The 26468-nt window shown below is 47.9% G+C and overlaps 1 protein-coding gene across 6 annotated transcripts in view; it reads right to left on the reverse strand.

The window, feature by feature from the left end:
- Positions 1 to 11185: 11185 nt before the first annotated feature.
- LOC119095574 (contactin-5) overlaps positions 11186 to 26468 on the reverse strand; it is a 51198-nt gene continuing 35915 nt past the window's right edge. For all 6 annotated transcript variants that reach the window (XM_037218427.1, XM_037218429.1, XM_037218424.1 and 3 more), the window contains exons 4-7: positions 21968 to 22178; positions 19191 to 19318; positions 12617 to 12779; positions 11186 to 11531 (exon numbers count right to left, since the gene is read on the reverse strand). In XM_037218427.1, coding sequence (XP_037074322.1) covers positions 11428 to 11531; positions 12617 to 12779; positions 19191 to 19318; positions 21968 to 22178 — 606 coding nt within the window. In that variant the 3' untranslated portion in view covers positions 11186 to 11427. The remainder of the gene's footprint in view (positions 11532 to 12616; positions 12780 to 19190; positions 19319 to 21967; positions 22179 to 26468) is intronic.

Raw genomic sequence — 26468 nt, forward strand, 5'->3', positions numbered from 1 at the left:
ATCTCGTACTTGAGCCCGCGCCTCCCTGAACAGTTAAGGTCCACGTCGCATTTTAAGTGTCTCTCGCCGCCAACAGGGCGGCTTTACTCGGAAATCATATATCGCAAGCTGGTGTAGACGAAGACCTACTAGACGGGATAGGCGCATGTCAGCTTCACCATGGACCATACTTATCGTGGTCAGGCTGCGCTTGTGAAGCCTTCGATGGTAAGTTCCCTGTCCGGTGTTCTGTGTGCTGGCTGTCCGGCGTTATAATGGTGTCCCGGGCTAAAAGAACTGTCTTGCCACTCAGTTTTTTGGCATGGGTGACCAACAGATTATTGCATCTTAAAGCTTGAAAGGGCAAGACCCGTCCTGATTTGTGTTAAGCCAGATTTGTGCACGTTACCAGTGTATCACACAGATTGCACGACATTCGTGGGTCGCTACCGCCTGATGTTATTGGGATCCAAGTGACCGCTAGTCCGCTCGTAAAAGTTTGGTCGTAAGTCGTGTGGATTTCTAAAATTGGGAGGGAAATCGCATTTTGGCTACACGACAATCAATATCGCTGAAAATTACAAAACCAAACACGATTTCTCCGAAAAATTTTGCAGAGTATGCTTCTCGCGCACTTGGATCTCCGTCGGCTTCGACCAGAGTTTTGTTTACACCACCGGTCATTTGTGCTTCTGAAGTCATATGTACTGTCAGCAGGAATTTACATAAGTAGGAAAGACTTGTAAGCCTGGCTTTTTGGCATTTTAACTTCTTTGAAATATTCGGGAAATAGCCGACTTTTGATATGCCAGGAAATTTACTTAAACGATGACAGCGAGCAGTCACTGAAATATATCACAAGCTCATCGGTTCTCGCAGCGCACGGGGCCACCAGTGCTGCACCCAGGCTTGTGAACTAGAACACTGCCAGGATCATTGAGCATTCACAAAATACATCAAATGAGGACTAGCTAACACATTCCTCTGCCCAGTACTTTCTCTTGCATTGAGCATTGGTTATTTTTAGCGGGAAGTGGAAGCTTCATTATTTGTCGAAATGAACGGCCTTGGACTATCGCCGTAACATTTTCAAAGCATCAGCCGGCAGCCCGGCACGCCCGTCCAGTTGGTGATCCAGCCCGCAAAAGCCCACCCTGCCGCGCTACAAGCCTGACCAACCATTGGCCCGCAGGTACAAGGTTTTTGCAAGCTGCTCTTGTTTGCTACTGTTGCTGTCATTTCTCCTTAATCTTAGGCATTAAGGAGAAATGCCTAGGAAAAATGAACATGAATGCGTGCATGAAATGTCATGTCTGTGTCATCTAATGCACAACAATGTTTGGCGAACATCAGTGATGTTGCTTAGATGGCAGTGATCAAAGTACCTGGACAAATTGAATTTCCACTGCACCAAAATGAATCTTGAAAAAATGAAATGGTAGAGAGTGGAATTTATATTGGCATGTCACCAAAACATACTACAGGTTTCACTCTTGTGCCTCATCTTAATAGACTACATGCAATGTCCCCTAAAATTGTATGCATCAACTGATGGCTTTGCATTGATATTATAATGTATTTGCACTGAATTAGAGTATAAATGCTGCACGTTTCAAGCCATGTAAAGTCTCACCTGATTACACCATACATCAGCACAATCACCATTTCAATGCGTCACAGTCGCCATGATATCATATCCCGCATTCAAGAACCAGAGGCAGTTTCCCATATGGTGTTTGCTGTTCTTAAATGGACACATCATGCAACAATGCAAAAAAATACCGCATGGAAGCTTTGAAATGACCCACATTTTCCTCTTCCCACTATGTTCCCAAAACCACCCATCCCAGAACCATCGCCGCGTAGTTGATGTGGTACTGCGCACAAGAAAGGATAGCATAATGTCTTTTCGATAAAGATTTGCCCCACCAGTGGCATTATTGACCTTTAGCAATGCAACAAAAATGTAGAACATTGTTAGTTGCTGCAGCAAAACTTCCACCACCAAAAAAAACTGAAAACTATGTCAAGCAGCTTTTGCGTATTTCACGTAACCTCCGACTGCAACTTTAAATTCTTATCGAATGTCTACTTGACGTAAAGCGTTGGGATGAAGCCATTCACCACTTTTTCAGACCTTTTCACAGATACATGCATTGGAAACGATGAAAAGCAGACAAAACAACAGCATTTATGAGACAGATATGCTGAAAACTAATAAAAATCGTAGTAAGGGTGAAACGTATCATATGTAAGGGTCTTACTATGGTGGTGGTAAATAGAATATTGTTCAGGCATAAATAAACAGCCTCTATTTTTGAGGCACGGATGTTTGGGAAGCAAGAAAGTTTGAGTGCATCTCACTCTCAAAATAATAGCTAAATCCATTTTGAAACTCCTTTTGTATCATTGATCCATCTAACTACTGCTCGATGAAATCAAGCGAAGCTTGGACAATTCGGGTTGTAATTCTTGAGATTTTGAGTGCGGTAATTGGCAGCACAATCTGATTTTGAATGGTTTTAAAAGTTCAAGGATAAAAACACATTATTTTGTTTTAGCTCGAATTTTTACCCGCAGAAGCCCACCAAGTCTGGCTCACAACCTGGCCAAAAGCCTGCGGGTTCTGACGGGGCGGGTGCTGGCGGGTTGGCTGGCTGAAAAGTTGCATGTCTTCCCTGCACCGACGGCGGAGATGCTTCGTTGTATATTTCATATCCTTGAGCATACATGCGGACTGTTCTGCTTGCAGGCCCTCATGTTTTGTTGCTAACATGTTTGCATATACAGGATTGCACTGCGCTCTCTTCAGGACGTAAATCGCACGGACAAAAAGCCGATGCGTGCTTTTTTAGGAAAGGTATCCCGCTATCAAGTCTAGTGAGCATGAGAAGAATACAACAGTATCTATTTACATATTCTTTACTCATTTGCGTTTCTTGAAAGGCAGCTGAGTTTTATAAAGTTTAGCGGAAGTCGCATAGGTGTCACAAACTCATGAGAACACGTAGGCGTCATCCTTTTTTCTTGCCCAAAGTTTTGCACTTTCCGAAATAATGGACGCGTTTTGTGGCAGAAGTAGCATGTATGAAATGGCATAATGAACGACGTTGTAAAAAACCTGTGCTCGTAATGAAAAGCATACACTCCACAACCAAAGCGGACGGAGGAACAGCTCCTCCAAATTTTACGATGCTGAACAGTGGTTCAGTGGCATAGAAAGAAGCGCCTGGGAAACATGCCTCGCATTTTAAAAAAAGCACTTTGGAAGCATTAGTGCCACGTCCTCGCTTTTAACACCGGCGAATCTGCTAATGAAATGTAAGTAGACAAACAGTGTCAGCTAATTTCTACGTCTACTGAGCTGTAAGTTGTTAAGTGGTTTATTTCAACCGTTTTGACTGAAGATAATTGTTGCAGCCGTTCGAAAACCAATGCTACAGAAAATGGCCCATACGAATCGTGGATATTGCCTTAAGTTGCCTGCAGAATAGCCCATCGATATCGATGAACCAATTACTTGGGATGTCGTAAGCCATCAAAAGGCAATGTTCCGAAAGTTTTCTCAAGCTCCGCGGCGTTATTGTCTCGGTGGATGATAACTAATTGGCTGTTTGCGTCAGATGTGAGCGGACAGTTATTGGCAACGCTGACGATGCATCTTAGGCAGTGTTTAAGTATGGATGTACTCAGACAAAGCCGGCCGTTGTGCTCAACCAAAACTACTCGCACGTGCTAGCGAGTCTGCCTTGTTGAGACATCAAAATATCCAGTATATGTGGGAAGACAGGACGTTTCAAATAGCTGCTTGCCTCTGACTGGTAATGTTATCGCCTTGACGTTGACTGCGTCATTGCAATGTGGTATACGTATTACAATGTGTGTCATTCCGCTAGTTTACGCAAGACTCCTTTAAAGCGGCAAAAAGCGTGCAGGATCTGCAGCGTTTCGTAACAAGCCTGACATTGGAGCGGCGCGGATACGCATCGTATCTTTAATTTATGGGTTGTCCTTAATGGGGCAGCCTTTTGGAACGGCTCCGAGTGGAAGCCTGGAATTAAGGAGGCACAGCGTTCTCGCCGGCTGGAACAGTACTGCTTGAAGGGATAATGTAAAATCTTCGTCAGTCCCACTGCAGGACAGTGGCCCCTGCTTTTCAGCCTAAATCGCCGTAAATCTCGTGATGTCTTTCTCCCCGATCCACACAACTGTGCCGGCTTAGGGGTCAAGGAGCGCGTACAGTGCAGTCCGGTTGGAGCGAAGCTCTGATTCGAAAACCCGGAAACGAATCCCACGCATCATGTAGCATATTTAGCTGTGACGACCATGATTACCGGGATGAAAGATTCCGGGCGATAGTAACTTTGGTAGTCTTAGCTGTAACATATCTAACGACATAAAGAATGTTAAGAAACCAAGGTCCTGCCCAGGTTTCGTTTAGTCATTGGCCACACGAATAGCTTACTATTTTTTAATGTTATTATTTGTCAAAACCTCTGAGGCGGCCAGAATGCATAGGGCATAACAATAACTATGCAGAAAGGATTGGGTAGAGATCTGCTGCAACCCATAAGCTATGTCACATGTGAAGTGTTCTTTCATGTCACTGTGTCCGAGTGTGCAACGTATTCCGTTCACCTTTCTACGCTAACGAGGGAGTAAAATAGCTTCAGCTGGCTTGCATGGACACATGGCATGCGGCCGTAAAGCTTGTTAGCGTTAACGACAACCTCAAAGTCCTCAACTCCGATTTATTGGATGCCCTCCGTTTGGTCGTTCTTTGAACATGTCATGTCGGGTTTCTGATGCTGTCGTTACTAATTCAATATCGCGTGCGTACCAGATTTGTACACTGCAAGTTAAAGCATCCGTACAACATGGCATGAACATCCCAGCTTGAATTTGTAGCGTACTCAATTTAAAATGCATCACACGAGGGCCCTTTTGTCCGCAATATTTGCGAATGTGATCGTCCGGACTTGACGTAAACGCCTGCCCGGCTCTAGATCAGGTGTCCTGGCTTTTGGGCGTCCTGGTTCTAGATCAGGAGTCCTGGCTCTGGGGTGTACTGGATCTATACCAAGTGTCCTGGCTCTGGATCAGGTGTCCTGGCTCTAGGGTGCTCTGGCTCTACATCAAGTGTCCTGGCTCTAGGATGTCCTGGCTCTACATCAAGTGTCTTGGCTCTAGATCAGGTGTCCTGGCCCTAGGGTTTTCTGGCTCTAGATCAGGTGTCCTGGCTCTAGGGTTTCCCGGCTCTATATCAAGTGTTCTGGCTCTAGATCAGGTTTCCTGTCTCTGGGGTTTCCCGGCTCTATATCAAGGGTTCTGGCTCTGGATCAGGTGTCCTGGCCCTCAACCATGCATCCTGGATCTGGGCGCAGTGATCCAGGCGTGGCAAATGAGCGAAGGCCTGGCTTCCCCCAGTGTTCGGAGCTCAGGGGATCGGATGGGAGCACTCCCAGACACTCGTTCGTGGGTGACAGAAAATTAGGTTGATCATAAAACATCGTTAATAAAAACACTGCCGAAACCTGGATGTGCTGGCTACTTCACAGCCGATTTTCGCGCATTAAGGTCCGGTCTTTTTGTATATCGGAAGTGAACAAGAACGATTGGCATGACACAGCGATGTATATTCTTGTATCAAACAGGTTCTTTTTCTATATATGCTTTTGTTGAAATCCACAGTGTTACATGAATTCAAAAACGACAGTGGATGTTGTGACATAGCCCGCCGAAGCTCTGCCGTCAGGGACTCTGAGACTAGTTCTGTGACTAGCTGCACTACTATGTCCTATGGCGTTGCTCCGAATGCCAAAGGAAGAGCCTCAGCGTCTACCACATTTGTTTATACGGATTGTACGGGTGCCTGGCAACAATGAGGTGTTTACTGATGACGTCATATCGCCGTTGCCGAGCGTACCTTGACGGGCCTGCGAGTACGTTCTGGCACTTCTTGGCCGACATGAAGTTGCATATTTTAACCCAATGATGCACAGAGACGAGGAACGGTTCGAACAAGGCGCAGACACAGCGGTGAAAGTGTATTTTTTGCCGTTTGCTGTGAACTTAATTCAAAAATTCCAACCTACCTCACTACCTTAGAATATCCCAGCTTTGTATTAAACCAAGAGTTACAGGCCGTACCCACATGCACTGCACATGCAGTGCATAGTCAGCAACGGGCGATGCAAAAGCCAGCTGAGGCACATTCTACCCATATAGTCCACATACGCAAGATGAACTCCATCGCGGTCCACTATCGACGTGAATTATGTTCGTCTCTCTGCTGTGTAACTGAGGATGTCGTGTACGCTCGCTCGCGTCCCTCGCCCAGCACCACGCACTCGAAGCCTTTGGTAGCGTCCTACAAACTTGCTTTTTTCTCCCCCCGCGGCCATTTGTTCATAGTGGCATTGTTAACCGAGAAGTTACGAGCCAGAAATCCTGATATGTGCCAGTTTTATGCTGGGTGCCTGCCCATCTCCTGGCGGTGTCTCCACACCCTTTTTACTGTCTTTTCTCGTCCGGCTCTGCATCTGGCCTTTCCCTCTGCTGGCAACCGCCCACTCCAGCGCTGACGAACCCGGAGCGCTGCCAACAGCATGCCAGCTCAAAAGGCAGAGAGAAGACGACTGCGTACGTGTGCCAGCCGGCTGCTGCATTGGATGGCCAAACTAGACAACAGGATTTTGATATTATACTAGTAATTCAGATGTGACAAGCCGCGCTTGCAGCGTAAATTAGCAATCCCATATTGATTAGAGCCAATAAAGCGCCAGTGTCGGCATGCCCGGGATTTGACAGCAACGAATGAACCGTCCTGCATTTGCATGATAATGCAGAAGCTTGGTGACGTTGATGTTTTAGTTATTCAAAAGATATATTCGATCCGCGGATTTTGATGTTTATTACTTCGTGAGATTTACAGTTGTGTAGTTTCGTAACGCCTTCGCTGACGTGCGCTAACACAGGCTTCGGCTCTCAAGGAAAAAGTTTTCATGCAAAAAACACATGACGAAAGGAAGGCTGCCGCTGCATGCTGCCATAGTTGTGCCTCGAACAGCATGAGTCGCATATGCCCTGCTACACAGAGAGTTTCTTCATTTTTCATGAGAAACATTGAAAGATCCGTATCCAGAAGCCACTACGCTGTTCACTTCATGATTGTGTTGATAGTACAGATAAACCAGGACAAAGCAATACGCGAACCGTGGCTCCATCGGGCTTAAAACTGGATAACATAAATCGGGCTAAATAATTGTTTAAATGTTGATGGAAAGTGATCATCAGGCACCTGTATCTAACCCAGCAATGTCTTTGACGCGCTGCTTCACTGAGTACATTATTTTTAACGGTCTCGTGCAAAGGAAATTTGCGGTGAGAAACTTATCCCTAACGAAGAGCGTGGGATAAGTGCGGCTGGGTGGGATAGATAGGGGACTTATCTTTTACTTGAATTTATTACGTGAACAGACTCAAGAAGGGCAAATTTTGTGTTGCCATTTCATATCGCCGCTGTATGGACCTAATTCAGTGTGCGATAAGTGTGTGGTTCGTGACAACCCAGATCAAAAAGGAAAAGACAGGGAACACGAGCAATCCCTTCGAGTTCCAATTTCGTGCTTCATTTTGAATTTTGTTTTCAGTTTGTCATCTGTTGCCGAACCGCATAAACATGTCCCAATAGGCCATGACGTCACCAATTCAGTGGCCATAAGATCGCCAATTCAACATATTTTAACATGTTTTGCGTCGTAAGAAAACGGTCCTCTTCGCGCTGTACGTCGAAGCCTGATTCCATACGATCGAGATAACTTGCTTCGACATGCGACACGACACCTCCACATATCATGACAAACTTTATGACCAAGGAAGCTGTCAAACCTTGCACGCGAAATGCAGCCGAAATGCCGGTCGCCGATCGAACAGAACGTGCTCGCTCCCGAATGTGCTTGTGAATACCACGAACACTAGGGTATCGGAGGTCAGAACATCAGCGACAGAGCGAATCACAGTTTCCTGCCAGATGTGCTGTAGAACCGATCTCCACTGGCCTGGCGACTCCGCTGCCTGGAGCAAAAATGTCATAGCTGGCGGCTTTCACAAAGATTTTTTCACAACAGTGCCACAGCTGGTGCATATCACAGGGATCCAACGAGCGCGAAGTGTTGATAAAAACCCCTCATGATGTTTGGATGGGCACCCAAATTACCCAAAGCAAAATTAAGTGATCTGACAAGCCGAAACAATGCTGCAAAGCGCGCCAGCACCACCGCCTCATCCGCAGCATGACAGCCACCAGGCGGTGAGACAGCCGGTGGCTGGCCACGTGCCAGATGAGTGAGAACCTCCAACCATTTCGTCGCATTTCGTCGTGGTTAGGCTCTGACGCTGCTGAGGAAATTGCAATTCATCCTAAGCCCTCAGGCCTGAGGTTAGATGGATTGAGCTGGATTGCAATAAAATGAATGACGAATTTTTGTGCGAAATACGGTTCGGTATGTTAGGTGCAGTTTATTGCTAAAGCAATTTGATCAGAGAGGTTGTTGATAAGATAGTTAAGACGCAGATAGGTGCAACCAATGCAATGTTCTTGAATAGAATATGCTCCTGATGGTTTCAACCAAGGAGTCTGATAGAAGACCTCTGTAGAAATTACTAATCGAAATGTAAAAAAGAGCTCTTGAAGGCAAGTTTGAGAGGGAACTGGCCGTGCAGGCTGTATCGGATGCGCCTAATCTAGGTATACACGTCTAGAGTCTAATCTCGACCAAAAAGGCGACACTGCGCTCTTAACTACCACAACTGCGTGGCAGTGAACCGCTTGGCGTGGGTTATCGAGTTAGCTTGTTGACGTCGGACCGCCTGGCCGCGGCCTGCCACCGTCAGCAGCCGCCGGGGTCCGGGTAACATAATACTGGTGACACGCGACAAACTGCCGACTGGGCCGGGCCGCGACGCGCGCCTCGTCAGGCTGCTGCTGTGGGCTGGAGGGGAAGCGGTGGCGGCGTAGATCCTTCAGGGCTGGGAGGGGAAGGTGGCTTGCAAGTACCTCTTTCTATGCAGGGGCACAGCGTTATAAGCCCAGCAGCGATGCACTTTCGCGGAATCATCACGACGTACCCGTTGGCCTGACCTTTGCCCTCGACGCCTTCTGGACTTTTGGACCGGTCGGCCGCAACATCGGATTAGGGGGGAGGGATGACGGCCGCTACCTCAGCCTCCCTTCCTCTTCCGACACCCCCGCCGGTGGGAAAGGCTCGCGTCGGGCAAAGACCAGGCTATTGGATGCATGCTGTTTCTGCGAAAGTTGACTGTGATTGGGGTTTTATAGAAATGCTCCAATATTTTTAGCCGAAGGCACTTTGCTTGCTAAAACTGTTAAAGACCTGTCGATGTTTTATTCTTAGAGTTGGGCGGGGTCCGGTTCGTGGGTTATTTTCAGCGTGTTCCGTAGAAACGGCGCTTTCTCCTGCGTCATGGAGTTATTATTGGGCACCCAGTCGGCACACGCAAACACTATAAAAGACTGTATCATTCCGATCCGGCTAGAGACCTTTAGAGCCTGCATCGAAAACTCCGTTTACGCCCGTTAGCAGAACGAAGGGAGTCTAAAAACTGCCTTCCGTGTGTCTGTATTATGATTGGGTCCTGAGGGCACCAAGGCTGGCCCACCTGGCCACTAACCCGTGAAATGTGGGAGAAGGCTACGACATAAAAATGAGAAATCTGTCTTACGTTATTTGGAATGAGTTGCATAATTATGCAAATTCTGAGTTTAGCGCTAACTACCCATCCACTTTGCCGGATTTCAGCGTTTAAGACTGAGCAATCATGGCGGGAAATAATGAAGAAGCAGTGAAACATTACTTCACTTGGGGTGATATTTTCCTCTCAGATCAGACCAGAATGCGACACCTTACTCCGCACGACGGCCTCCCCGCCCCAGCCGACCTGAGCGGCGCTGGGGTCGTGGGGACCGACCACGAGCGGCGCCAGGAGCGGCGCCAGCTGAGCGCTTCCTGTGGGGAGGGGAGGCGTGGCACCTTTTAAAGACTGCCACCGCCCCCCCCCCCCTACCCGCGAGGTAGCAGCTTGGGTCTCCTCTGAGGGGGGGGAAGGCGTGGCGCCCTCTGAAGACCGGCCGCCTCCCCCGCGAGGCAGCAGCTGTAGCCTTCTCTGAGGGGGGGGGGGGCGCCCTCTGAGAACCGGCCGCCGCCACCCCACCCACCCCCCTCCCGCGAGGTAGCAGATGTAGCCATTTGAGGGGTCGTGGCGTCCTCTGAGGGCCGGCTGCCCCCCCCCCCCCCCCTCCGCGACGTAGCAGCTGTATCCTCCTCTGAGGAGGGGGGCGTGGCGTGCTCTGAGGCCCGGTTTTGCTGCCGTTGACGGCCGGCCGATCAGCTGGTCTGCCGGCAGCGGAGTGAGTCGTGTCCACCTCCCGCGGAGTCAGGAAACAGTGACAGTGACGTGGCTAGGGACGGGCGCGCCGGCTCTGGTGTGAAATGGCTGGGGACGGGTGCGCCTGGGCTGGTGTGAAATGGCTGGGGACGGGTGCGCCGGGGTTGGTGTGAAATGGCTCGGGACGGGTGCGCCGGAGCTAGTGCAGAATGGCTGGGATGGGTGATTCAGGCGGTATGGAACATCTGAGGATTAGCGAATTGACGACGTATGGAATGTTAGCACACGGCCGAGTTGACGCATGCGAAATGACTGAGAGTGAAAGGGCACGCTCGCCAGGCCTTGCATGTATTTCATAGGTGAAAACCTATCCAGGGTGTTTGAATCCAACAAACGAGCCGTACATGGAACACGTGCTTGAACCCTGCGCAGTTTAAACGGCTTATAGCCTGTATTCTTTGTGGAATAGCTTTGTTGAGGATTTGTATAAATGTTGCACGCCGTGCTCTTGATTTTACTTTCATAGTGTTTGTACCTTCGTGTGAATTCGGTACGCTTGTCTGGACTCGCAAACATGTTTATTTTCCAGGTCGTAACAACACACATTTTGATGCCTTCTGATCACCAACGCCTTTCTTTAAACGAGCCTGAAAAGGAATCATCCCTCATACAGTTCGTTGCGTGCACACCCTTCAAATGATGCATGTGGTCTAGTTAAGCCAACTCTCAGTGTTGGTTTACTTGTTCCATACCTCCGCGGTTTTCGCGTGCCTTGTCTCTTTTCCTCCACTAAAGCAGACAGTTTCCGGTACTGTATTTGGCCAATTTCCGCATTGTCATATTAAACTTCCGTCGTCCGTTTCGGTGCCACATCTTAACATCCATAATGAAACATCCCCAGTACGCGAACAATGGCACCAACCAAAAACCTGAACGTTTATTCAGCCCCCGACGAACAGACAACGTCCACGCACCGTTCAACACCGTCACGTTCTTCGTCACGAAGACGCACTCCGCGCACAACGTCAGCTCAGCCGACCACTACCGCATCACAGCCAGCAACAACAGAAAAACTGTTCGGTGCAGCAGCGACACGCAGCACCGGATGTTCGAGTTGCCGTGCTGCATCGCCGCTGGGTGTTCGCCTGGAAACAGCGTCATGAGTGGTCAGAGAAGCTGCTGGAGCTACAACGCTAGAGATACGGACTCCTCTGCGCACGCCAGAGATACGACCTCCTCTGTACACGCTAGAGATACGGCCTCCTCTGCGCACGCCAGAGATACGGCCTCTTCAGAACACACCACGGATGCGGCCTCCTCCGTATACGCTAGAGATACGACCTTCTCTGCACACGCCAGAGATACGGCCTTCTCTGCACACGCCAGAGATACGGCCTCCTCTGCGCACGCCAGAGATACGGCCTATCTGTACACGCCACAGATGCGGCCTCCTCTGTACACGCTAGAGATACGGCTTGCTCTGTACACGGTAGAGATACGGCCTCCTCTGCACACATAGGGAGGGGGAGTCAAGGGCAGGGAGCGTCACAGCTAGAGCAGCGCATCTTTAGAAACTGCTCACCATCGCGTGCTTTAATGGAAAACTGCAAGGAACCGATGAGGTGGTTTGTCATTACGATAGTACCCAAGGAATGCGGGTTATGTATCCAAAGAGGAATGTTATGGGTCTGTGCCGTGCAGGTCCACGTGACGTGATCGTGAGCTAGTGCAGCGGGCTTATGAACACACGGAACGTAGTTTTGAAATCATGAAAGGTAACTATGGCTTCAGTCGGACATCAGATCAGATTCAGGGTGTCGCATACGACACCACGAAATTAAATGATGGCTCCAACAACTGTACACATCCAACCATCAAAGGCTTTAGTCTGAAAGATGTATATATATATATATATATATATATATATATATATATATATAAAGAAGAACCTTGTTACCAGAATTTTTTCATGAACCCTACCAACATCTTTGATAAGAAGACCTGCCCTAGGGATAACTCGCCGTCCAGTATATGGACAAGCACTGCGCTTTCTCACTATCCGGTATGCAGACGGTGCTGCCTGCACTCACTGTCCAGTATGTGAACGAACATAGTCCCCACTTACTGTCCAGTATGCGGATAAGCACGGTCTCCACTTGCCGTCCAGTACGTGGACGAACGTTATCTCCACTTCCTGTCCAGTATGCGGATAAGCACCGTCCCCACTTACCGTCCAGTATGTGGACGAGTACTGTGTCCATGTGGGCCATCGACGGCCGACACGAGTAGTTTCCCGAGTCCCGGCTGGTGGCCCTCGCCACGAGGAGGGTGGACGTGCGGGCCCGCCGGTTGGTCACCACGTAAATACCGCCCCGCTCCGTGTACTTGATCACCTGGGAAACGTCACGGTTTAACCCCGGCGCTTCATAATACCATCAACATACGTGTTGGAGCGTCATGTCCGGTGAAAACGCGTGGGACTGCGGCAACTCGACTGAGCAGGGCGCCACGGCAGCGACCCGACGCTTCCAGCTGTGCCAGGTTTGTTAAGGGCCTGTAGACGCTGCCACTGGCTGCTGTGGTAGCTGGTGGCAGGTGCCACCTGCCATCCGGATTAGGAATTATGGTCCAAGTCTAGGTAGTCAGGCTGTGAAAATTACGTTAATGGCGACAAACAGGGAGCTTATCCAGCCACTTACTGGCAGCGTTTGGCGTACGCTTCAGTTGTTAATGTTTTGGTCCAACTCGGGAGTGAAGGTCACCAGCATTACATGGGGCGCCAGCTTTTGAGCCACCGTCAAGAAATGTCCAAAGCGCCTTGCACCAGAGGAAAAGTCAAAGTTATCTCAGGTTAGTTCAAACTAGCACAACGCCAATGGCTTAACGAATAGCATTGTTGATCTCCAAACCTGCCCGATCTTCATGTCATTATTCTATGGGACAGCAGGCGACCAGTGGCATCTTACTAACAAGCATCGTGTCGAAACGGCTGATTTAGGTTATACCACTCTAGGTCAGATCACAATGATTCCAAAAGCTGACCACTTGTAAAAACTTAAGCTCCATCTTCTTTCATGACCTTGCCGGCGGCGTTACAATTTCGTACTGCTAGTGAGTCACATTTGTGCACTGAGCTAATAGCAGATCAGGTTAATCCGCTGCGTCATTCTGAGTCACGCCAAAATAATGTCACGCAGTCAAATGCTTAAAAGCGTTTTAGCTTAATGAAAGCTGATTGGGAACTGCAGCTTGCGAGTAAAACGGACAAACAGCGTCATAGGCTTGTGCAGGGGCCAGTGCCATAGTCAAGGGGATGGTTGGGGACATGCCCCCCCCCCCCCATCCCCGTTTCCTGGAGGTGATTGAGGTCCCCTGGCGCCCAGCGCTTTTTGCGGTTTGAGATGCCCGTAAGAATTCTAAACCATCAAAAAGGGCCCCATTGCATCAAAATAGAACCCACAGCCTAAAAGGTTCTCGGAAGACAAAAACTGTGTTTACTGTAGCGACAGAATAAACCCCCTGATTAAAAAGGTTCTTTCTGGTCCACTACCCCTACCCCCACATTGCGATGAGATTGCGTGCATTTCATGCCTGAAAGAGGGAAATAAGGTTTTGTGACCTGACCGTTTTCAACGCTGCTGCGCAGCGAGGCAATTTGTGGGGAATTTGTGGGAGCTTTGTGAGCACTCTCCACTGCCCGCCCATTTTTGAGGGGTCACCTCAGTTCAGTTTCTAATATGTTCCACTTCCTTGCTGCCTTATCTCCTCGGTGTAAAAGACTGAGCGCTCACTGAAGACATAAACTCACCATATAAACCCTGTATGACGTCTCGTAATCATCAAACCAAGTCTTGCCATCAGCTTTGTTTATTGGAGGAGTCAGATTAGCTAAATTCATTATTATATACTTAAATATTCTACTCCGGCCATCAGAAAACGGTTTGTTGCAGTAATAGTAATGCAAAAATGAATGGCAGCACTATGGCCTTGGCGCATAACCTCGTTGTGTTAGAGTGGCGCGGTTTGCCTTGAAATGCGTCATCACCTCATTGAGCATTGTCAGTCATCGGGGTTCGTATCACGATTTGTTTTGCCAAAGGGGATGGATGTGAGCAACTGTTAAGCTTTTTTAAGTTGTTTTTTTTTTGCATATTTGAATGTGGCATTCGCAAGGTGTAACTTGCCATGGCTCAATGTTCTACTTCATCTGGTGGTAAATATCTATGTGAGTATGGAGAATGTAACTTGAATGGTAGGGATCGATATCTTAAAAGCATCATGAAGTCTTAGCATGTAAGTCTGCCTGTTTGGCAAAGAAAAAAACAATTTATGGCGCTGGAGGCCAGTCAAAGTGTAAGCAGCAGCTGGCTTCATACCATTTCGAGGTATGTAGTGTATCCAAATTTGCGTAGGTCCTATCCTATCCAACAATATGTATAGTGTCTATGGTTGTGAATGGAGCATGGGACTGAACATATCTAGATTCTTAACATTCCCTTTCATTTTGTGAAGGTGTTTAGTTCGCTGTGATTCGTGCCTCATGGTAGAGTTTTAACATCAGGCCGCAATACAGAGGTCAAAAAAGCCCCCCCCCCCCTCGCCCACGGGCGTGGGAGATTCATATCAATGCCTGCCATTCTTAAAATAAGGCTAAAGCGCTCTCATTGCCCAAAATGCTAGTTGACAGATTATTTCACGAAATGCCGATCGCAATAAAATTAGAAGATTACAACACTGAAGGAGGGAAATGTCTTTCAGTGGTCTAGACCTTTTTCAACACTGGCGTATGGGGAAACAGTTTTTGGGCAATTTGTGCGCACACTCCGCCATCCACCAATTTTTGAAGGGTAGTTTTAGTCCAGTTTTCAATAGGCTCTCGTCCTACCGCGCTGCCTCCTTAGAACACGAAATTAACTCCTCACTGAAGACGTGGGCCCCCGTTTGATCTGTCGTCAGCACGATTGTCAGCTGGAATGCGTGACGTCATGCGTGCTAACTGAGTGTTCGATGTGCGGGCCGAGGGGAAAGTTTGTTAACCTTACCTTCCTTTTCCCTCGCCTTTTAACTTTTTCAGACCTCACACGGCTCTGGCTTACCGCCGACCATGACAGACTACCTTTAAATTGGCGTGTGGAAGTGCGGCTCCTGTCACGGTATTTCCATCATTTATCACATCCGTAACTTGAGTGTTCTTCCCATTCCCATCTCTTTTCAATTCATTCCTTTTCAGTAGAAATTTTCCCGTAGTTTTTGTGGAAAAGATCTAGCAGCCTTCCATTACTACTTGCACTGGAATAAAGCCATTTTTTCATTGAACTCCCACTTGTACTGACAAAGGTCATGTTCGAGGGGTGAGACGCTTCGTTCCTGTTCTCCATATTTTACGGTTACTCTAACACTATTAACTTTCTGGGGAACGCGACCACATCAAGCATACTCACCGCTTCATGGCTGTTCTTGGCAGTCCCATTCCCTTCTTATCTACGCAACGTCGCATTGCCCCAAATTAGAAACAAGTGCCTCCATTCCAGCTAACGCACTCGCCGGCCCAAAGCTACCAAATCAAACTCGTGGTTCTTTTTCAGAGTGACTTTTAATCTGGTAGTGCTTTCCCTCCATGCTTGACAGCTGACAAAAAAATCATGGCATCATTGTCGGCCGGCGCGTGATGTCACAGACCACGTGACTTTGCGGTCACGTGATATGACATAGCGAGAATACTGAACCGTGATTGGTGCTGGTAAATGTGCTGACGATAGATCGAACGCGGCCGTAAACTCATCTTATGAACCGTATATGACGTCATTTAACAGTCAAGCTAATTTTGGGCATGGACTTTTTTATTGCGGAAGTCAAATAAGTTGTTTGATTCATTAATGCAACTTTGAATTTATTTCTGCTTGGCAGGAAACGACATTGTGCAGCAACGGTGATTTAAATACTAATGATGTCATTATTATCGTTAACATAGCTTCGTTCCTGTCCGAGTTGCGCGGTTCGCCTTGAAATGCGCCATTACAGCGTTGAGCATTGTCGATCATTGGCGTTCGTGTCCCGGTGAGTGCTTTACCAGAGGGATTGTGAGGAGCTGGTGAGTATATGTAATTTTGAATGCAATATTCGGTAGGTGAGTGGTGTGAATTGTGAGAAGAAGCTAGCCAACTACATATCTGGATCGTGGCATGTAGATAGAGCGTGCCTAATTTTGCATAGGTGCCTATCCAGCAAAATGTGTAGTGTGTATGATGTGAATGGGACAAGGTACTGAATATCTAGACTATAATATTTTATTACGTGAAGATGTTCAACTAACTACAACTCACACCTGATGGGGGAATTTCAGCATCAGGCCTCAGTACGTTGACAGAATCATTGGGGGCTAAACTTACGTTATTTTTGACAAACTCACCAGAAATTTGCCATATTGCAAAACATTTCGTTGTGACAGCGCCTGAACAAAATTCCAGTGTGACATTGGTTTATGTACGCTTTGGGAAAAAGCTCAGCATCATGTGAATGCAAAGTGTTGTAAGTCCAGTGAGATTTCAACTTGTAAAGTTCGCTTGCTGGCCTTTAGTGTCATAAGTGAAGGAAGGGAGTGCCGCTGTTAATGCAAGATTCAGGCCGGCCGACACATCCCTTTGACAACGTTGTCATGCTTTGCCAATCAGGAAACACTGATGCCAGAAACCTAAAGCTGTTTCCAATCACACATCTTCGAAATATGTGTTTGATGTTGTCAGGTATGTATATTTGAAAATCCTCTTGAAAAACACCCTGAAAAAAGAACTTGGGGTGCTAAGCTCAGGGAGTACTTTGGTGTTCAAGTTTCGGGAAATTGTGTGGTTGTGTTCAGGTGTTCTAAATTTTGTGATATATCATATATTGAGCAAGTTATTAGATAGTTGTCAGATAAAACAGAGCCCTAAATATGGGACAGGAACTGTCATTTTGTGCAAGATTCGTAATGTCTTCAAGCCTAACATCTTGCTAACATCCTTGTTATAGCTTGTAGGCTGGGTGATTGCTTGTCCGCTGTGTAGATTGAGTTAGTGTCCAATGAAAAGTAAGCCATGCCATGTGTGGTTGCATCGTATTTTAATTCACGCAAGAAATTATGTGAAATTGTTAAGATAGAGCACACAATACCAATACACTATGGGATTATTGTGTATATGAGGCAAGGGAAGGGATCTGGCACGCTCACTTCTTTGGTGGCGTAAATTATAGGAAATCCTGGATTATCACAGGCTTATTGGCTGACAGGACGGAAATGCCGTTTAATTTTCCAAGTAGATTTTGGTAGGTAGAATGTGCTTGAACACAAAAATCAGTAGGCTGCAAATTTTCAATCCGGCTTTGTTTTTCTGGCCGTAAACCATCTTAGCTCTCATCCTGATAGCGGGGAATTCTCTCAGAGGTATTTTAAGGCTACCTCTCTGGTATGTTTTGCAATTGCTTTTCAACTTTGAGTAGCCTTGGAGCATTTATGGCGCGTATTCTGACATCAAGAACGTGTTCTTCGCTTTTCTGGTCCTGGAGCAGTGGCGGTTTTTGAGGAACACTGCACGGCGAAAATTTGGTCCTTAATCTGTCATAACGGGGTCGATTACTAACCCAACCGCATCAAGGCTAGTAATAATTGCAAGATCTCATTGAGACCAATCCACTGGTCCGCAAAGCCGTATCTTTGCGGACCAGTTTTTGTTTCCGCAATGCTCTATCTCTATTAGTTTAAAACTCCAGGGGGTGGGGGGTCCATTAACCCGCCCCCCCCCCCCTCTATCAATCCGCGTTATGAAAAACGGCGAATCAGGCGAAGGTTATGGAGACAGATCAGACCAGATGTGTTTTTTGGGAGACGGACGTAAGCTTTTTACCCCTGGTTACACCCACCGAGCGAGTTATGAACTGTTCACATAAACTGGTCCATCAAAGGTGTATCGTGCTTTGCATATGTAGCGTTGCAACTGCGTGCGCGCCGTGCAATCCAATGTAGCCGGCACTGAGATATTACATTCCACAGTACGCACCTCCTTGCAGCGCTGTACATTATGGCCGAACATAGATTAGGGCTTGTGATCCAACATGACGCTATGGACACCCAGGCCCACAAATGTGCTGAAGGATGGCTAGTATATTTCATGGACACATAATCCCTGTACATTTTGCGAATGAATGGGACGCAGGCAGTTGTGTTTGAAGACAAAACCGTCACAATTGCTCAATAAACCCCGACCTGAGATGAAGCTGGTCTGATAAACACCATAAGATTTGTCCATGACGTCATAAGCGCCCTGGTTTAACTCCTGACCTGTGATGTTATCAATGGCCTATGGTTCCGCGCACCGACATTTGGTAGCGTTACATGACGTACATATATTTTGTGCTTTGAAAAACCAAGATAGGTTAATCGGCATTGGCTCGGTATTGAATCCGTGGTCATTCAAAAGAGGATGGCTCCTGGCGGTGGGGTAGCGCGAGAGGTGGAGGTAAATACCTGCAACTTAGTGAATGGAAGGTGCCAAATGTACCATCAAATACCGGGATGCGATATGCCTTAATTGTGTCACATATTATTGGAAGCATACACTGGCGTTATTTCGCTCTGTCTTTTATCGTTTTGCAACCCTCCTTGGATGTGAATGAATGGGAGGGGGAGGGCAGGGCGGAATTCTCATATTAATATACATTTCGAGACGACTAGATTGCGCACTTCTCTTGTTTCTGACCCACGATCTGCCTAAGCCCTAGCTCGCCATTAGCGCGCCGGCGGCCTGGTTTAGTGTCCATGATCAGCTCACCATGTTGTTGAGGTGCCAGAAGATGTGTTCTGGCGGTTCGGGAGCCGCCATCACCGTGCAGGTGAGGTTGATGCTGCTTCCCCGCTTCAGGTACAGCTCTCGCGGACCGTCTATCACCGCCCGTGACTCTGGAATGAGAAGAACAGTGATCAGATGCATCTCCCACGGACTGTCTATCACCGCCCATGACTCTGGAATGAGAACAACAGTGATCAGATACAGCTCCCGCAGACCGGCTATCACCGCCCGTGACTCTGGAATGAGAACAACAGTGATCAGATACATCTCTCACGGACCAGCTATCACCGCCCACAACTCTGGAATGAGACGAGACTCTGAAATGAGAACAACAGTAGCCAGATACATCTCCCGCGGGCCGGCTATCACCGCCTGCGGCTTGGGAATGAGAAGAACAGTAATCAGATACACCTTCCGCGGAAAGGCTTTCATTGTCCGCGTCTTTGGAATGAGAAGAACAGTTATCAGGTACAACTCCCGCGGACCGGCTGTCACCGCCCGCGACTCTGGAATGAGAACGCAGGAGATTAGGTACAAAGAGGAACAACACCTATGGCCGCCTAACGCCACGCGCGGTGTTGGAGTGATAGACGCGGAGTCAGTCATTGTTGGGGGAGACTGTCATGACCTCCTGCGACTCTGGAGTGACAGACGCGATGGAGTCAGGCACAGTCCGCGGAGACTGCCATCCCCGCCCGCGACTCTGGGTCGAGAGCCGGTTGTCACGGACAGCCACGGCTGTGGGAACATGAACCGCTGTGGAGTCAGACGCCGTTCCCAGGACTCGCATCGCCGCCTGCATCCCTGCAATGGACACTAGCCGTGGTTTGAAGTCCGGCTTGTGTTCGGTCGTCCACAGCCGGCCGGGTCCGGGTCGACCGGCCTGGCGTGCTGCGACACGCCGGTACGGCCCAGTGGGTGGGATAACGGGAATGAGCTTCACTTAATGTAATGAACAGGATGAGGCAACTTTAAGCTTATGCTCGTCCTGCAGCGTGGTGCTAGGAAGAATGGTATTAATAGGCATGTCATGGTGATGCATGTTGTATTGAGCCATACAATACACCTTTTTAAAATGCTTGGAGCATGTGTACTGAGGAGTGATGGGGTCGTTCATTTGTGAATACCGACTTGCAAAAAAACTGGATGATTTCGGACTTGAATGAATTGAGACGCCCGTGGGCAGAGGCGCGCTACAAACACCTCCAGTGCAGCGCCCTTCCATGCGGGGTGCATCATTTCTCCTTTCCAGTACCGGAGCAATAGCCCATCACCACAATGACACCAAATGACACGGCACTGCGCTACCCAGGGCTTCCACAAAAGACCTCATGTAACCGTGCGCTGCACGCAAGTTCTTCATTCACCCGTGCAGCCGTAACTCCATGCTGAGCCGTGTCGTGCTGGGAGCAGCGGCGGCGTACAGTGACGGCTCGCTGCCCGCCGCAGCCGACGGTAAATCATCCTGGTCATTATCCTCGACGTCAGGGCTCAGCTTCGTGCGTTTTATGTAATTGGCTTCAGTCCAAGGGAATTTCTCTGGTCTTTTCTACGCGCGCTGATTCATTGCGACGGGCCGGCGCTCGGAGGGCTGGCGCACGGATCCCAGTATTTTTTATGGCGTGGTGTTCTCTTTCCCGGACGGTGCGCGTCTCGCCCGAATTGATGTTCATCAGCGCGAGGCTATTTAGATAGTACGGACGCTGCTGCAGTCCATTGCGTAATGGGGACCCACGAAAATCTCTCTGAGATACAGAATGTCAAACACACAACGCACACAACAGCAAACAAAGTTAAGCCTTGCTCTGATAAGGGGTCGATGCGCTTCCGCCCCCCCCCCCCCCATCCTAAAGGTTTCTAAGCAAACCTCTTTGGCATGTCGTGCAATCGCCCAAATTTTTAGTAACTTGTGGGGCATTCATTGCGCGGTCATATTGCTAAGCATGTGTTTATACCCCTTTTTATTTCGGAGCAGCGACGATTTTTGTGGAGCACCGCATGGTGATCTACGACCGGTGCGGGCGGCGAGCGGCAACTGAAGATTTCGCGGAATGTGCGCGGCGGCCGACGCTGTTCTATTAACGGACCGATGCATCCTAATTATGCCGTAAACATGCATTAAATTACATAAATTGCATTTAAGATTGAACAACGAACACGCCCGTGCAGACTTCGTGTGGCTACAGGGCATAGTCTCTTATATATGAGCCTGTAAAGCTGAAAAATTTATTTTTTTTATATTTGACCTTCACACGCCATACGGGGTCAGTTATTAGCCTAGAAACATTTTTGCCAGACTGTATTTTTATTAACGTGGACGCGGCAGGGCGTTCGCATTGTCCAGCTGCCGCCTTTCCAGGCAGCGTTATGAAAAAACGGCGAATCAGAGCAAGAGTTAAATACATCTTATTTGTGGTAGTATGTTGCATTACCAGGCAGTACAAAGGATACCGTCGTAAAAAATTGCAACAAACATTTGTGCAGCCTGAGACTGCATGCGTACTGTTTGGCGGGGAGCATTTGAACATTTCCCAGCGCACTTGACTCCACCGATGTCAGGTTCGGGTTTGGGTTTGATGTATTTGAGTCGGAGTCGGAGTGAGTCTGAAAATGCACAGGGCTGTCCCACTTTGGATCCCTAGTCGGTATGATTGCGATGCCCGTGGAGTCTGGTTCGGGATTAGCCAAATTAAAGCTGACTTCGGCGCGCATTTGGATATGGCAAATAAAAACAGTCTCAGGCGGGTCAGCAAGCTTACCGACTACGTCGAGTTGTAACGGCTGGCTCATCGTGGGCTCGACAGACACCTGGCATTCGTACACCCCCGAGTCTTCCCTCCGTGGACTGGTGATCTTCAGCACCCACTCCTCAGACCCAGGAGCGTGGACGGCCGTGAACCTGTGGTCCGACGTGTAGGTGAACTTGCCGACCGTCAGAATCTTCAGGTCACGCTGGCGCACCCACGACACCTGAAACAGAGACCCAGGTCAAACATTCTTCTCCTGCCCCACCAGGAAATGGACGCGTCGCTCGCTGGAGCACGTGTGTACCAGAATGAAATGGCACGGTACTGGCCTGCAGTTATCTAAGCGGCTTAGACGAAATCGAAAATTAACATCAGTGATTTAGACCAAAGCGGAACAATGTCCAAAAATATTGGAGAACGAAGAAGAAAAGCGATAAAATGGAAGAAACATATCGACGTCGAGTCACAGTACCTATCTAGGGCAGCAGAGCTAACAAAGATGTGACATTAGCGGGGACTTTGTGGGTTCCTCAGGAGTTCAGCGCGTGACCAGGAAATTCACTCCTTTGCCTTTCATAAACAGTTCAGTATTGACTTTCCTTTTCAAAAGCTCTCACCCATGTTGATAATCGCCACTACAGAGCATGGGCCACCACGACATGAAATGACTTTTATGGTGGCCTTAAACGGCCAATACACGATGTGGCGGTTGCATAGGCAATGGATAATGGCAGCTTGCACGTAAATCGCTGAGTAACCTGGATCTCCCATGCACAGATCATCAGCCTTATTTTACGCTTTGGACCTGTTTTAAATTGTCAAGCATTCCAACATCGCTTACACTGATGATGATGATCGAAACATAGCATTATTCTGTAACTGAGGACTCGGTTTTTATCTGCGCATGTGCTAAAGATATGATGTCAAAGGCGCAAGGTGTTCATGGACCGAGCCCATGAACACCGGGGTGCATGTTTCAACTACTAAGTGGCTCTGGTAGGTGAATCAAAACAATTCCTGGTTAGCTGATGTTTGGTCCTCCATTTTGGAGATACCCGACAGGCAGTCGTGGCGTAAATGTGTTTGACAAAACGTCAGTCGGCAAGGTCAACTGGCATCATTACAACAGTTGTAAATCCATTCTTACAAATGTCCGCTAGACGCAAAAGGATCTCACCAGTCGGCGCGCCCTTAAGCGCCACATCTAACCATCACAAAGGTCGTTGTTATTCGTTCTGTAGATGTCATTTCTCGCAATTAATTATGTATTCACTTATATCGCTTTTTGTAGACTGCTCACTTCTAAAACGATTATTCGGGAAACACCAGCTGGCCGAAAAATGAAATCAAAATGGCAGCTTTGATGGTCAAATGACAGCTGCCACAGTTTCAAAGCTCATTTCTCATACAGATCATTACACTTATTCTGTGTGCATAGCATTTTCAAATCAGAGCTTTCTTAATTTTGTATAATTTTACGCAGGCTAATTATTCCCAAAATGGCCATCTGAAAAACGACAGCTAGCCGTCATCCCACAGAGTCTGTGTTGTAGTTTGGATGCGGCGTAAATATGTGCGTCCTTTGGAGCATATTTGAAGAAAAAAACGCGCTCTGATGAAACATCATGGCCAGTTGCGTCTGATAAAAACACCGGGTAGTGCCTCAGCAACACCATCAACATGTCAACATGTCATCAACATGAGGCGATTGAATTTAGCTTCTTTTTTTTACAAAATCAAGCTGTCAACGTTTTGCTACAGCACCATATTTCTTTTCTTTCTTCATGGCCCCTGAGTGTAGCCCAAGTCTGTGATAAACGCAAATGTCGTGACTGCCGTGTCATGACAGCGACAATATCAGCTTAGTGCCGTTGTCAGCTGTTCCCGACTCAAAGTACCACCTTTGAGCTGTTTTAACCCGCACATTGCAGGTTTGTGGGCTTAAAAGTCGCACCTCTACTGACGTAAATTACGTCATTATAAATCAATGGTTGTGATTGGCACTGCGGGTGGTGAATGTTATTCACTGAGAAATACATTGTTTGAAGTTTGAATCAGTGCGTCCTGTAGACCATGCATTGCTCTGTTTTCCGAAGCCAAAGCGCGCTTCGAAAAGAGACAATCCTACGCTAAATGTCATAGGGGAGAACTGAAAGCCATAGTACATCGCTTCGTTGAATTTGTGCGGTGGTAGCCTCTCGTTTGTATACATTTCCGCCTATTGTAGTGTGTCAAGCTTTCGCAGCATTTCACACACAAGCATTTTTATGAATTAGTGTAGGATAAACGTTACAGAACACGCACATTGGAAAACGCAAGGAAAATTATGCAAACAATATTGCATTCATCGTGGCGAGCAGGGTGTCAAATGAGATTCCTTCCATCGGAGCAACTACTTCAAATCGAAATTATGAGCTTTTCAGAAGAATTTCGAGAAAACTGGTATTGGCCATCATATCGGACATGTCTGACGTAGCGATAAGTGAAAAGCATAAAAAGGTGGGATGCTCCCTTTTGAACCATATTTTATATTATTTTGTTATGGATAGCCTTTGGCTGTTTCAAATGAGACTACATAAGATTTGAAGAAGTCATGACTATGACAGCATCGAAACTTCTTTTGCAGACCAAAACCAATGTGTACCCAAAGTAGGGCACATTTTGTTCAGGGCATTTGGAAGGTTATAAAATAAGAACACGGTTACTCGGACAAAATACCGCTCCGTATTGGATAATATCCAGAGCGAGCTGGCAGTTAATGAAGTTCTGCACCACAAACGATGTTTCATCTCGGGTTTCATGAGGTTCTGTTGCCGCAACATATTTACTTGCTTGCCTCATATTGGCATCGAGTTGCGAATCATCAAACTCGTCCAATTTAAGAACAAAATGTAGCCGTTGTCATGTTGTTTACTACCAGGCATGACTCATTTCCACTGTTTTGAAGGTACTTCTGCATTCAAGCGTTGCAGCGTGCCTGATCTTTTGGGTTTTGCATTTATATTTTCCAAGCTGTTTAGACTTGGCTTCGCCTCATTCAGCAACTCGTAGGAATGACATTGCTCGAACACAAAGCTATAGGGTTCAACCTCGTGAAAATCAACCCTGTACAATGTATTTTACACTCCATATTTATGAGTGTGGCATGGTTAGGTAGGTGTCGTTACCTTCGTGGCGCAGACAGGTTATTGGTACGGATCGCCTGAATAAATAACCTTTTCAGCTTGAAAGACATGCTTGGTAAATACCCCGCTGTCTTCTATGCGAGAGGATGAATCGAGCAGAACCATTCGCATCCAGTTTGTTTTCAGCTTGGCTTCGTGACACATGGTATTCTGCAGCGCGTTATGAATGCCAGAAGTCGCATGATTCTATGCCATTTACGTAACTAACTGGCGTCCTTTTCCTTATTCCGTGCATTTCTTCGAACAAGTAAGGACACCATGGGCGTGGCAGGCCATGCCTGGGCCATTGTCGGGCCTAAAGCGTAATCCACCCAACGTTCCTGTGTAAAACCTATCCCAAGAAGTGTCAAAGATCAGCCCAATCCACTAGTCACGGCGCCTGCCCAGACGCTTCGGTGGCGGCGCGCATGGCACCAGACAGCAGTCACCACTCTGCACCTTGTCTGTGCCTCTTGAACACACTCGTCATCAAACCATCAAGGGGGGTGGGTTCGTGACACCCGAACGCACTCATCAACAGCTCACAATATGCGACAGGGGACAGCTTTATGGCCTGCACTCCAAACAGCACGACCGCAGCGCCGGGCAACGCATTCGCCCCGCTCCAAAACATGCAGTGGGTTATTTACCCCGTGCCGTAATGTCCTGCGAGACCGTCAGCACACAATACTGGAGCACGGCGGAGTCGTTCCAGCTGGTCGTTCGGGGCTTTGTTTGCCCACCAGGCCGGCCCGCCATTCTAAGCGATACTAGAGCCACTCGGTCATCGGAGCGGGGCGAGAGGTGACGCCGACGCCCGGAGCGGACGGACGGACGCGTCGCGTTGGCGGCGCTTCGAGGGCTGTTCGGAACAGCTCACTGGTGAAGTGATCCGTTGCCGGGACAGGGTGTGCTAGACCATGCGGCGGAACGATTAAGCCTTGGCCCGAGCACGTCGCAACAGTGCAAACGGCTGCGATGGATGATTCCCAGCATGGACGGAATATGGTCTGTTTTCTATATGGTCTATGGTCTATATGGTCTATATGGTCTATATGGTCTGTATGGTCTACGGTCTATATGGTCTATGGTCTATATGGTCTATATGGTCTGTCATGGAAAAATTTTGTGGCTTGAGCATATGCCGTGTTTTTCCTGTGGCCGATTAATCGCAGTTTTAAAGCTGTTTTGTTGAATGTATCTTCAATTAATCAAGAAATATATAAAAATGTATATCACATGTTCTGATACATCATAATTGTTGTCACAGCGTTAGTTGCAGCCCTTCGCGATATTGTTTTTTTGCCGGGACAGCACTGGCGACGGCTAGGAGTTCGCGCCAATCGAGT

Source organism: Pollicipes pollicipes, unplaced genomic scaffold, assembly GCF_011947565.3.
Source record: "Pollicipes pollicipes isolate AB1234 unplaced genomic scaffold, Ppol_2.1 Scaffold_4219;HRSCAF=4965_pilon_pilon_pilon, whole genome shotgun sequence".
NCBI classification, from domain to species: domain Eukaryota; kingdom Metazoa; phylum Arthropoda; class Thecostraca; order Pollicipedomorpha; family Pollicipedidae; genus Pollicipes; species Pollicipes pollicipes.